The following is a 13,649-nucleotide window of genomic DNA, read 5'->3' as shown; positions in this document are numbered from 1 at the left end:
CTTGTCCCGACCAGCTTCTCGAAAAGTAATGAAGTCAGTAAATATTCTGAAGGTGATCATTTTACAGGAAATATTAACATGCTTCAACAGATGTCACCATCCACTATCTGATGTCTTCTCTTCATTCCCATGTAGGATCTGCTGCTGTTGAGTGCCAACGTAAAATCAAGTCTCATTTGAAAAAGAAGTTCAGGTGTGTGTTTGAGGGAATCCCTAAAGCAGGAAATCAAACGGGTCTGAATGACTTCTACACAGAGCTCTTCATCACAGAGAGAGGCAGTGGAGAGGTCAACAAAAAACTTGAAGTCAGACTGATTGAAACAGCTTCCAGGAAACCAGCCAAGGAAGAAACACCAATCAAATGTGAAGACATCTTTAAACCCTTACCTGGACAAGATCAACCAATCAGAACAATAATGTCAACTGGAGTGGCCGGCATTGGTAAAACCATCGTAACACAAAAGTTCACTCTGGACTGGGCTGAAGGCAAAGCCAACAATGACGTACACTTCACATTTCTCTTAACTTTCAGAGAGTTGAATTTACTGAAAGAGAAAGAGTATAGCTTGGTGGAACTTCTTCATCACTTCTTCATTGTGACCAAAGAAGCAGGAATCTGCAGATATGAACGGTTCAAAGTTCTCTTCATCTTGGACGGTCTGGATGAGTGTCAACTTCCTCTGAAATTCCAGAACAACCCGACCTGGACTGATGTCAAAGAGCCGTCCTCGGTGGACGTGCTGCTGACAAACCTCATCAGGGGCGACCTGCTTCCCTCCGCTCGCATCTGGATAACCACACGCCCTGCGGCAGCCAATCGGATCCCTGCTGAGTGTGTTGACAGGGTGACAGAGGTGAGGGGGTTCACTGACCCACAGAAGGAGGAGTACTTCAGGAAGAGATTCAGAGAGGAGACGCTGGCCAAAACGATCCTCTCCCACGTCAAGAAATCACGAAGCCTCCACGTCATGTGTCACATCCCAGTCTTCTGCTGGATCACTGCTACAGTTCTGGAGGACATCTTAAAAAAATCCCAGATAGAAGAGATGCCCAAGACCATGACTCAGATGTACAGCCACTTCCTTTGGGTTCAGTCGATACAGGGGGACAGGAAGTATCATGGGAGAGCTGAAAGGGATCCATACTGGGGTCCAGAGAGCAGGAAGATTATTGTTTCTTTGGGAAAACTGGCTTTTAACCAGCTGGAGAAAGGCAACCTGATCTTCTACGAGGCAGACCTGGCAGAGTGTCACATCGATATCAAAGAAGCCTCATTGTACTCAGGAGTGTTCACCAAGATCTTTAAAGAGGAGTGCGGGATGTACCAGGACAAGGTGTTCTGCTTTGTCCATCTGAGCCTCCAGGAGTTTCTGGCTGCCCTTTATGTCTTTTTGACCTTCATCAACGATGATGTCAATCTGCTCTCAGAAGAACCGCCCACCTCTGGGGAAGATAAACTCCTCCTCCTCTACCAGAGTGCTGTGGACAAGGCCTTACAGAGTGAGAACGGACAACTGGACTTGTTCCTCCGCTTCCTCCTGGGCCTCTCTCTGGAGACCAATCAGATTGTCCTACGAGGTCTGCTGGGACAGACAGGAACTAGCTCACTGACCAATACAAAAACAGTGTCTTACATCAAGGAGAAGATAGATGGAGATCTCTCTCCAGAGAGAAGCATCAATCTGTTCCACTGTCTGAATGAGCTGAACGACTGTTCTCTAATGGAGGAGATCAAACAGTACCTGACATCAGGAAGTTTCTCCGGAAAATCTCTCTCTCCTGCTCATTGGTCAGCTCTGGTCTTCATCTTACTGTCATCAGAAGAGGAGCTGGACGTGTTTGACCTGAAGAAATACTCTGATTCAGAGGAGGGTCTTCTGAGGCTGCTGCCAGTGGTCGAAGCCTCCAAAACATCTCTGTAGGTTAACTAATAACATGTATTACAATACACACTACACAATATAAATATAACTGGAATATAAGGTTAAAATAATATGCAAAAATCCCTGTAGGTTTATAACAACATGTATTACTGTTCTACTCATAACATAATTAACATACTAGTTATACTTTTATACAATACATCACTTTTGTCCTATTAACGTATAATGCATTACAGTACACGTAAGAGGATATTCAGAACAATAGAATATAGAAGAAGTATCCATTCAAAAAACATTTTTCAATCCCAACTAAATAACTATTTAACATTTTACATTGAATATATAATGAAATTGTATGCATCTAATTATTTAATAATTTTTGGTAAACTAATAACATTCTGCATTATGGAATAACTTAAAGCTTTCTGTTGTTTTGATCGCAGTTCCTGACATATTTATTGTGTGTAAAGGCTCAATGGCTGTCATCTGTCAGAGAGATGCTGTGAAGCTCTGGCCTCAGTTCTCAGCTCCAACTCCTCTAGTCTGAGAGAGCTAGACCTGAGTACCAATGATCTGAAGGATTCAGGAGTGAAGCTGCTCTCTGTTGGACTGGGGAGTCCACACTGTACACTGGAAACTCTCAGGTCAGTTTTTAGCCTCTTCTTCAAACTGGTTATTCTAACTTTCAGTAAGTGCTGCTCCTGCCTGATGCATTTCTGTTGCTCTTTTCCCTGCTGGCAAAACACTCCCTGGTTCTACACAATGTTAAACCTGTGAAGAAACGGTCTTATGCCGCTTTTCCACCGCACATGTAGCTCGACTCGACACGACACGACTCGACACGACTCGACACGGTAGCAGCACGGGTCCTTTTCCACCGCAAATAGTACCTCCTGGACGTGGGCGGGGTCGGCTGCGCGAAAGGGCCGTGACGTATTTTTGTAAGCGACGCAAACAACACCTACGCAACCCACACATGGCCAGAACCCACATAACAACAATGGAGGACATCGATGCGATGGTATTCGTGTTCGTATTATTAGCTGGCATGTTGAAGAAGTTGAAGAAGTGGAATATGTTGGCTGCGGCGCTGCTATGGCTGTTACCAGCATGGTTGCCATGTCGCTCTCGTGACTTCGTCACACTCTCTGGCCAATCAGTGGCCTGCCGTCTGCCGACGTCACCTTTTAGCATCGGCTCAGCTCGCTTGGAACCTAGAGCGAGGCGGTACTAGAAAAAGCAGCCACTTCAGGTATCAGATATCATGTTTTCGCGGTGGAAACGCAAAAAATGCGAGCTGAGTTGAGTCGAGGAGAGTCGTGTCGAGCTGGTACCATGCAGTGGAAAAGCGGCATTAGCGTACCAAACAAAGCTATTGAGAAAGGAGCATTTGTTTAAGATCCTGTCACATCCAAGTGAAGGAAGTTCTGCTGACTGTGATGTCATCTCCCCACTTCCTCTTCCTGTTCTCAGACAGTGTGACACATATTTTTCTCCATGAAGTATCAATAAAGCTTTTAATTGTCTTCAATATCTATTGAATGAATACACTTTATAAAAGTGGTTTCTTTAGTACAAACTGCTCTCAACCAGATTCAATAAATGGTGTGTGTGTGTGTGTGTGTGTGTGTGTGTGTGTGTGTGTGTGTGTGTGTGTGTGTGTGTGTGTGTGTGTGTGTGTGTGTGTGTGTGTGTGTGTAGCTTGTCTGGCTGCCTGGTCACACAGGAAGGCTGTGCTTTTCTGGCCTCAGCTCTGAGCTCCAACCCCTCCCATCTGAGAGAGCTGGACCTGAGCTACAATCACCCAGGAGACTCTGGAGCTGCGCTGCTCTCTGCTGGACTGGAGGATCCACGCTGGAGACTGGACACTCTCAGGTATGGAGAGGACAGCTCACCACTCAGGGACAAAGTCTCCTACAAGGATTCATGCCGCTACTAGATGAAGTGGTTTGAAGAGGCAGCTGTCACTCATGTTGTGTAGAACGTGATGAGACAGCAGATGATGAAGGTGAATGTTTCAACATGCTGCTCTCACTTTGTTTCCCCCCCAGTGTGGAGCACGGTGGAGTGTGGAGGCTGAAACCAGCTCTAAAGAAGTGTAAGTGTCTGTTTGATTCACCACCTATCACACTCACTATTGAGATGGAAAGTCCATCCATGCAGCAGGAAGTGAGATCAGATCCTAATGGGAATGAAGATGATGGCTGACATCATGTATCTTATGTATATTAATACTGTCCACCATCACAGTTAAACCTGCTTGTATAAAACCCAGCAGGTATCGGGGATGGGGCTGAGGGCGAGCTGAGGGTGGGGGGCTGAAGAAGAAGAGAGAGCGATCACAAAAAGAGTCTGAAAGAGAATAAAAAGAAGAAGAGCGCAGGAGAACAGTACTAGCGATGATGATGATGATGATGAGGAGGATGAAGAGTGGTTCTGCAGCTCATCATGTCTGGTTCTCCCTCAGATGCCTGTGACCTCACACTGGACCCCAACACGGCCTACAGAGACCTCTCTCTGTCTGAGGACAACAGGAAGTTGACGCGGGTTGGAGAGGACCAGTCGTATCCGGATCACCCAGACAGATTTGACTACTGGCCCCAGGTGTTGGGTAGAGAGGCTCTGACTGGCCGCTGTTACTGGGAGGTAGAGTGGGAAGGATCTGTTGTTATAGGAGTGACATACAGAGGAATCACAAGGAGAGGACGGGGTGGTGACAGCCTGCTTGGAGGGAAAAACAAGTCCTGGAGTCTTTATTGTCATGATGGTCGTTACTCTGCCTGGTACAACGGTATAGAGACAATCCTCCCTCTCCCCCCCGCTGGCTCCACCAGAGTAGGAGTGTATCTGGACCGGCCTGCTGGCTCTCTGTCCTTCTACAGAGTGTCCCCAGGTGGAGGAGGGTCCTCAGACACACTGACACACCTCCACACCTTCTGCTCCTCCTTCACCCAGGAGGACCTCCTCCCGGGGGTGGGGGTATGGACCCCCTCCGGGCCCTTAGGGACCCCCTGGGTCGGCTTCTCAGTGTCTCTGTGTCAGTTATAGACACACACACGCACACATGCACGCACGCACATGAAGGGTGCGTGAGGGGGAGTGTGGGGGAGGGGAGATTCAGGGGTAGGGGGCCGGAGGGGCTGAGGGGGGTTTAGAGTGAGGGGGGGTGAGGGGGGTTATGGCCTTGTCTCTGTGTCAGTTATATCTCTCTCTCCCCCTCGCGCTCTCTCTCTCCCCCTCTCTCTCTCTCTCTCTCTCTCTCTCCCCCTCTCTCTCTCTCTCTCCCTCTCCCTCTCCCTCTCTCTCTCTCTCTCTCTCTCTCTCTCTCTCTCTCTCTCTCCCCCTCTCTCTCTCTCTCTCCCCCTCTCTCTCTCTCTCTCTCTCTCTCTCTCTCTCTCTCTCTCTCTCTCTCTCTCTCTCTCTCTCTCTCTCTCTCTCTAGTTAGATAAGCACATTTATTATTTGAAATGTATGTAAAATACCTATCGATGGTGAATGTTTTTATATTTTCAGCCATTACCAGTTTCGGTTTTAAGGGCTCTGATATCATTTTGGTCATAATCCTGATTTACACCTGCTTTAAAGCAGATTTTATATTTTATTCATTATAACCAACACGTTATGTCTTTTTCACTGATCCAACAATTCCAATACAAAAATGTAAAGTAACTTGTAATTTGAGTAACTTTAAAATAAAGTACTTTTTTACTCTTACTCAAGTAGGTTTTCCAATTGGAATATTTACTTTTACTAAAGTAGATTTTGAAGGAAGTAATTTTACTTTTACTTGAGTATAGATTTTCAGTCCTCTACCCACCACTGGGCTACGCCCTCCCCTTCTCAGTTCTGTTCGCTTTGCATTGGTGGAAGTGAGTAGGGGGAGTGGTTGAGTAGAGCCTTCAGATTGGACGGTTTGACTTACTTAGTTACCGTCATGTTTTGCATTTTTTTCTTTTCGCATTATTGTTTTATAGGGACCTACTCCTTGAATCACATGTATCTACGTCCTGTAAGTAGTTTTAGGGTGAACGGGTCTGAAGGGTATCAACCACCATAGTTCCGATAGAAAACGTTAAATTCAAATCATTTTCTCGTGAGACCTGAAAGAATTTCATAATAACAAACAAACTCAACGTCATATACAATCATTGAACGACTATTATGAAAATAAAATAATACCCATTTCTCACTAGAAATTCTTATTGCATTTTCCACTATGACGTGGCTATTTCAGCCGTGTTCTTTGTTTTGTGTTGCGTCACTCAGAACAGAGGGAGATTTATTATTGTTAGTACTTACAAAGGTTTTTTTTATTATTATTTGTTTACTACTTCAGTTTCTAATGCAAAAAGTAAACCAACAAAATGTTTCTGTCCGCTACCAAAACAGGGCAATCATTATTTACCGTTTGTTTCCAAAAAATCACATGGTCAGTAATGAAATAAAAATAATCTTTTCTAAATACTCGTAAAACAAAAACACTGAATTGTAAGGGTAATAAATGGTGTGTATCAATCCATAGCCCTGTTTCTCGAGGTCAAGATTGATTGATTGTGCGTCAGCAGTAGGCGAGACTTTGGTCTTCTCAGACGACGGCTCCGTGTCGATGTGAGAGCCCGCCGCCCCGCGGCGAGTCATGGAAGTGAACAGTTCTGCGTGGAACGACGTTAATCCACCAACGTGAAACATAATCATCAGTTTAACCTCTTAAGACCCAATCGCCCACCGGTGGGCGATTTTCGTTTGTTGACGATATGTTTCCACTACGGAGCGACATAACACGCTTCAACTTTCATCATTACAGACATTCTATACGTCGTTAGAAAGGGTAGAATCTCCACAATTTATTCATCTGGTTGTTTTTTTCTATAAATCATGAGCACAAAACCATAAATATTGATATTTACCAGCATGGTAAACCAGAAATGCCAAAAAACAGAGTGACTCCCTACCTTTGAAGCAATCTGAGAACCGTAATATGTGTCCATTCCTCAATTATTTACATTCCAATTGTCCGTGAGAATCCACTGATCAAAAGCATCCAAATGGTTTTTCATAAAATTATTCCAGCTTGTGAATATCGTCATGTAAATTCCATTTGTTTACCATCTCCAAACTTTGTTCGTCAACTAACATCCAGACGTTCGCAGCCGTTTCGATATTTTCTCTACCTCCAGTATGGAGTTGTTGGGTATGCTTGTTTTCATCACTTTGCTGGCTACAAAATAAAAGTGTCCCCGTCTTTTTCTGTTCAGTTTTCACCCCGGTACAGCCCGTGAAGTAAATGGAGCGCTCCCAGTTCGAAGGGCCAATGGGCTTTGTTTACTTTGTTACGCAGCTTTAGTATAGGGACAGCGTATTGGCTATTGATATATCAATCACTTGGGCTTCTAGCCAATGAGTTTACCTTTCCAACGCTGCCAGGCGTGTCCGGGGGCCCGTTTCAGAAAGCAGGTTTAGTGAAAACTCTGAGTTAGTTAACCCTGAGATGAGGGAAACTCTGGTTTTTCAGTTTCACAAAGCCAGTTCAGCTTTACTCTGAGTCAGTTACCCTAGCAACATACTCCGTGAACCTAACCTGCTCGCTGGCAGGTTTTCTTCAACTAACCCCGAGTTTCTCCTGCTCTTAAGTTGAACCCTGCAGACTGAAGGCAGTGGCAGACATGGCGTGTCCTTTTATTGAAGAGCCAGTTGATGTCGAGGCGCAGATACTTTGATGTTTTATCATTCCCTGATGAGTAGCTACCTGTTTGAGCGTTTCCGTTTCTCTGCATCATCAATAATTTATATAAACAATATTCTCAGCCCTCACATCGCTCACATGACACATCGTGGACACGCTCAGTCCCGAGCAAATTCTTTGTATTGCACTTCGTTTTTTTGCCAACGGCAGTTTTTTGTATAACGTCGGTGATGCAGAGCATGTGTCCAAGGAAACTGTCTGTCGGGCTGTCCGAAATGTGACACTTGCACTGAAACGGCTACTATGCACGTTTGTAGTGTTCCCAAGTAACAGACCCACCAGACTTTTCAAAGAAGAGTTCCACAGAATTGCAGGTATCAGTCTAAGCAGTAATTCATTTATGTCATAAAGCTTTGAGACTTGAAGCACTAATCAGTCAATTTGATATATTTTAGGGTTTCCAGGTGTGATTGGCTGCATAGATGGCACTCACATTCCTATCATAGCTCCTTCAATAAATGAAGGGGATTATGTGAATAGGAAATCTGTCCACAGCATTAATGTACAGGTAGGCCTAAATAGTAGCCTTTAACATTCCAAATGAAATATGCTTCACTATACAGCTAATTACTGTTCTAATTCAATTCAATTCAATTTTATTTGTATAGCCCTTAATCACCATTACAGTCTCAAAGGGCTTAACAGGCCAAATATTTGTGACACCCCCCTTTACCCATGCCCCCACACGGGCAAGAAAAAACTCCCTTGAATCAGCAAGGAAGAAATCTTGAGAAGAAACGCAGTGTAGGGGATCCCTTCTTCCAGGGATGGTCAGGAGTGCACTGGGTGCCACAGATGGCATACAGGTAAATACATGTACATCATATTAAAATGGTGATGGGGTTCTGGCCGGTTATCCATGAGGAGAGTCCAGGCATCCAGTCCAGCACCCGCAGCACGCTACAACTGACAGAATAGTGAATTAGAACGGAAAAGTACATAGTGGGAATGTATAATGTAATAAGAAAAGCACAAGCAAACAGAGTAGTCTTCACTACGCATCTGTTGTTTTCACACTCCAAATGCAAGATTGTAGAGGTGCGTTTTGAGCTTCCCTTTGAATAGCTCCACAGAGTCAGCTTCCCTGATCGCTGATGGCAGCCTATTCCATAAAAAGGGGGCTCGATAGGCAAATGCTCTCTGTCCAGCCGATTTCTTTTTAACCTTCGGCAATGAAAGAAGGCCGGCTCCCGAAGACCGGAGAGACCGAGAAGGACTATAAGGAATAATCAGGTCCTTCAGGTACAATGGAGATAGTCCATGCAAGGCTTTATAGGTTAGCAATAGCACCTTAAAGTCTGATCTGAAAGTTATTGGTAGCCAATGTAAAGAGGCGAGAATAGGTGTAATATGATCAAACTTTCTCGTTCTGGTCAGCAATCTAGCTGCCGCATTGTGTACCAGCTGTAGACTCTTTATAGTAGAGTTCGGTAATCCCGAGAACAGTGCATTGCAATAGTCCAGTCTTGACGAGACAAACGCATGAATCAGTGTCTCTGCATCCGCTACAGATAACATTGATCTGATTCTTGCAATGTTTCTCAAATGGAAAAAGGCAATTCTAGTTATACTTCTTATATGCTGATCAAAGCATAGTTGAGGGTCAAACAAGACACCAAGATTTCTGACGGATGCACTCTGTGGGATGGCGAAGCCATCCAACCACAGAGAGACATCCTCAAACTTTTCCCGGTCCCGCTTCGAGCCGATAATCATAAGCTCTGTCTTCCCAGTATTAAGCTGTAGGAAGTTTTGTGACATCCAGCCCTTCACAGCAGCCAAACAGGACTCAACCTTTTGAATCTGGGCAGAATCCCCGGAATCTACAGGAATGTAGAGCTGGGTGTCATCCGCATAGCAATGGAAACTAATTCCGAAGCCACGGATAACGTCACCGAGGGGAAGCATATAAATTGCAAAAAGCAATGGACCAAGAACCGACCCTTGTGGTACGCCAAAGCGCAATTTATAATGCTTTGATTCTGCACCCTCATGAAGCACAAATTGGGTTCTATCTGTGAGGTACGATTCAAGCCAACCAAGAGCCGTACCCCCGAAACCAACATAGTGTTCAAGACGGTGAAGAAGAGTGCCATGGTCAATCGTATCAAACGCAGCGCTCAGATCCAACATCACAAGCATTGTGCTTGTGTTTTTATCCAAAGCAAGAAGGATGTCATTTACAACTCTTGTAATAGCAGTTTCAGTTGAGTGGAAATTCCTGAACCCCGACTGGAAAGGTTCGAAGAGATTATTCCTCGTCAAATAATCAACAATTTGCTTTGCTACAATCCTTTCCTGTACCTTAGACAAGAAGGGCAGATTCGATATAGGCCGATAGTTCCTGACTAATTCAGGATCTAGGCCAGGCTTTTTGAGTAGCGGTTTTAACACCGCAGCCTTGAAATTGGAAGGAACAATTCCTGTTGAAAAAGAAAGATTCATAAGCAAGAGGATAACAGGCCCCACCGTTGGAAAAAGTTCCTTAAGAACCCTAGAAGGGAGCGGATCCAACATACAAGTTGTTGGCTTTGAGGCCTTTATCACCCTTTCAAGTTCCACCAAGGAAATCGCCTTAAACTCCAAAAGAGTTGCGTCAGAGTTCACCATCCTACTTGGCAGAACCCCATCCTGCCCCACAGGATGTGTAGGATTAGCCGCCCGGTAAGCATCAATTTCCTCTCTAATTGATTGAATCTTATTCTCAAAGAAATCCATGAATTCACCTGCCGAGATCGAGGAGCCTACGGTCTGATTCTGTTTCTGAGTGAGACTCCTCACCGTGTCAAAAAGAAACTTAGGATTATTTCTATTCAAATTAATGATACTAGAAAAGTAGGCATTCCTGGCGATAGTCAGCGCACCCTTATAGGTGACCAGACTATTATGCCATGCAAGATGAAAGACCTCAAGTTTAGTCGAGCGCCATTTGCGTTCAAGGATCCTGCAATTACGCTTCAAAATGCGAGTTTCTGCATTAAACCAAGGAGCTGGTTTTTTCACTGTTCGTTTTTTAGTTACGTACGGAGCAACTGAATCAATGGCAACAGACAAGGCAATGTTGAGGTCATCAGTAAGGCACTCCACAGAACCACTATAGTTACAGAGAGGTGCAAGTGAACCAGATAACTTATCTTCCATGGCTGTAATGGTTGCAGGTGTGATGCGGCGACAGCTGAAAGTAGCTTGCTGATTGTCGCAGGGGCAGGATACCACCACCTGGAAAGTGAGCAAAAAGTGGTCTGATAAAGCTGAGGTGTAGGAAGAGACCACTAGCTGCGAAATGTCAACACCGCGGGTCAGAACGAGATCCAACGTGTTTCCACCGATGTGGGTTGGTTGCTGGACGAGCTGTTTGAAGCCAAGCGTATCTGTAATGGACAGAAAAGCCCTTGCGAGGGCATCAGACGGGTTATTCACGTGAATGTTGAAATCCCCAATAAGCAAAATATTGTCTGAATATGTAGCCAAATCAGCTGCAAAGTCAGAAAACTCATCCAGAAAAACTGAATACGGTCCTGGAGGGCGGTATACTACAGCTAAAACAAAAGAGTCTGGAACTCGTTTTGCTTCTCGAGGAGCTGAGGTGCAGAGCGCTAGCACCTCAAAGGATCTGAAAATATATCTATTCTTCGGCTTTAAATTAAGCTTAGAATTAGATATCAGGGCTACTCCACCACCTTTCTTAACTTCTCTAGATACTTGGGTGCTAACGTAATGGGGTGGAGTAGCTTCGTTTAAGGCTAGAAACTCATCTGGTTTTAACCAGGTTTCAGAAAGCCCCAGTATGTCGATCTTTTTATCAATAATTAAATCATGGACCAAGAGCGCCTTCGATGAAAGCGACCTTATGTTCATGAACCCTATTCTGAGTACTTCCCTTTTATTATTTTCAGGGGGAGTCTGGTTAACACTCAGCTCTGAAGCGGTCAAGGGGATACCGCGGTTTCGACATACTGGTTGCGGCCCTCGTCTGCGGGTTTTACACCTCGAGACAGCGCGAGGCCGCACCACCGTACATATAGGTACAGGGTTATTTTCAGAGGGAGTCTGGTTAACACTCAGCTCTGAGGCGATCAGTGGCATCGCCAGAGTTGGACTTACTGGTCGCGGCGCTCGCCTGCGGGTTTTACACCTCGGGACAGAGCGGGGCCGCGCCACCGTACATATAGGTACAGTGTTAATTTCAGGGGGAGTCCGGTTAGTTGTTAGTATTTGATTTGACATGCGGTTTATCATGCGATTTGCCATGCGATTTTGCACGCCTGTACTAGGTACAGCGTTAATTTCTGAGGGAGTGTGGTTAACACTCAGCTCTGTTATGCGAGTTAACATGCGATTTTGCACGACTGTACATATAGGTACAGCGTTAATTTCATGCGATGCGTCATGCGTCATGCGATTTACCATGCAATTTGACATGCGATTTGACATGCGGTTTGACATGCAGTTTTGGCCCACCGTACATATAGGTACAGCGTTAGTTACAGAGGGAGTCCGGTTAACACTCAGCTCTGAAACAATTGGTGCAATAGATCCTGGTTCCCCTAACCCATCTGCTATTCTAGACTCTGTTCTAGACTCTGCAACGTAGACTATCATGTTGCTAGCAGGTTTACTAAACTCCTGCAGCCCAGCGTGCTGTGAGTGGATGAGTCACGCGTGACTAAGACATCTATCTATGTTTTTTGACATAATTGAGGCACCTAACCCAGTAGGGTGTAGGCCGTCTCTCATGAGCACACCAGGGCGACCCCACAGGGAGGGCCAGTTATCTATGAAACCAAAGCCCTGCTCTGAGCTATATAGGGCCAGCCAGCGATTTAGAGACAATAGTCTACTATAACGCTCATCATTACCCTTATCGGGTAGAGGGCCAGAGAGAATTAATCGATGCCGACACATCTTTCTGGCGAAGTCACAAAGCCTAGCTATGTTGCTTTTTGTGACCTCAGTTTGTCTTGTCCTAGCATCGTTGGTGCCAACATGAACTACAATGTTGTCGAAGCTAATGTCGGTGTTTGGTGCATCTAATCTAACTCCGTATGAGGTCTCACCGCATGTTAGCACCCTAAGTTTAGCTTCAATGTCGGGAGCCCTGGCCCCGGGTAGGCAAATAACTGTCGCTGGCGAGTGTAGCCTAACTTTACGTGTAACAGAGTCACCTATGACTAGCGTTTCTACCCCCGAAAAAGACTTGCGAGGCAGGGTACTGACCGCAACCTGCCTCGCAAGTGGTTCTGCCGACAGGATTGCCTTGACGGAGTCACTGCTAACGATAGCGTTAGCTCCACGAGTCCGCCTGGCGGGTCTCTTCTCTATACTTTCTGGAATAACTGTTTTCTCTACTCTCGCTACCCTTTCATCCTCTAACTGAGAGATACGTCTCTCTAACAGAGCTATCTTATCCATGAGAAAGGCAGAGCAAGAACAATCCCAATCCATGCTTACCGTGGTTGATGCAGACGGAGCTCCGGCGAGGAAACAGCGAATACAGTACAGAGTATGCAGAACAGGTCACAGATATAACTACCGAAAAATAGATACAAACCGAGATAGCAGGTCGACGCTAAGCGTCCTGCTAACCAAACCAAACAAACCAAACCAAGCCGGCTACCCGGAAGTTGCGTCTGCGGCGTCACACGGCTGCGTCTGCGGCGTCACACTGCAGCCTTCGGATCAGCCTGTGGAGAGCATGTGGAGAGAGCACAGTGCAAACCCTCGGATACAGAGACACTGTTAAAAACCCTCGGATACGGAGACACTGTTAGAACCCTTGGCTACAGAGACACTGTTAAAAACCCTCGGCTACAGAGACATTGTTAAAACCCTCGGCTACAGAGGCACTGTTAAAACCCTTGGATACAGAGAAACTGTTAAAACCCTCGGATACAGAGACACAGTTAAAACCCTCGGATACAAAGACACTGTTAAAACCCTCGGATACAGAGACACTGTTAAAAACCCTCGGATACAAAGACACTGTTAAAACCCTTGGATACAGAGACACTGTTAAACCCTGT

General features: G+C 45.4%; 1 protein-coding gene and 2 long non-coding RNA genes across 3 annotated transcripts in view; 1 reads left to right on the top strand and 2 right to left on the bottom strand.

The window, feature by feature from the left end:
* LOC132456510 (NACHT, LRR and PYD domains-containing protein 12-like) overlaps window positions 1-4,977 on the top strand; it is a 171,830-nt gene extending 166,853 nt beyond the window's left edge. The window contains exons 22-25 of the mRNA XM_060050883.1: window positions 2,354-2,527; window positions 3,585-3,758; window positions 3,935-3,981; window positions 4,351-4,977. Coding sequence (XP_059906866.1) covers window positions 2,354-2,527; window positions 3,585-3,758; window positions 3,935-3,981; window positions 4,351-4,931 — 976 coding nt within the window. The 3' untranslated portion in view covers window positions 4,932-4,977. The remainder of the gene's footprint in view (window positions 1-2,353; window positions 2,528-3,584; window positions 3,759-3,934; window positions 3,982-4,350) is intronic.
* Window positions 4,978-8,205: 3,228 nt separating this feature from the next.
* The window catches only part of LOC132456516 (uncharacterized), a 91,980-nt gene continuing 86,536 nt past the window's right edge, over window positions 8,206-13,649 (bottom strand). Inside the window, exon 7 of the long non-coding RNA XR_009525504.1 lies at window positions 8,206-8,532. This is a non-coding gene — a long non-coding RNA (uncharacterized LOC132456516). The remainder of the gene's footprint in view (window positions 8,533-13,649) is intronic.
* Window positions 8,799-13,192, bottom strand: LOC132456515 (uncharacterized). Its single transcript, XR_009525502.1, has 2 exons — window positions 13,078-13,192; window positions 8,799-10,997 (listed from the first exon to the last, which is right to left on the bottom strand). It is a non-coding gene; the product is annotated as an uncharacterized LOC132456515 (long non-coding RNA).

Source organism: Gadus macrocephalus, chromosome 4 (assembly GCF_031168955.1).
Source record: "Gadus macrocephalus chromosome 4, ASM3116895v1".
Lineage (NCBI taxonomy): Eukaryota > Metazoa > Chordata > Actinopteri > Gadiformes > Gadidae > Gadus > Gadus macrocephalus.
The sequence above is the reverse complement of the archived record's forward strand: the minus strand, read 5'-3'. Positions and strand labels throughout refer to the sequence as shown.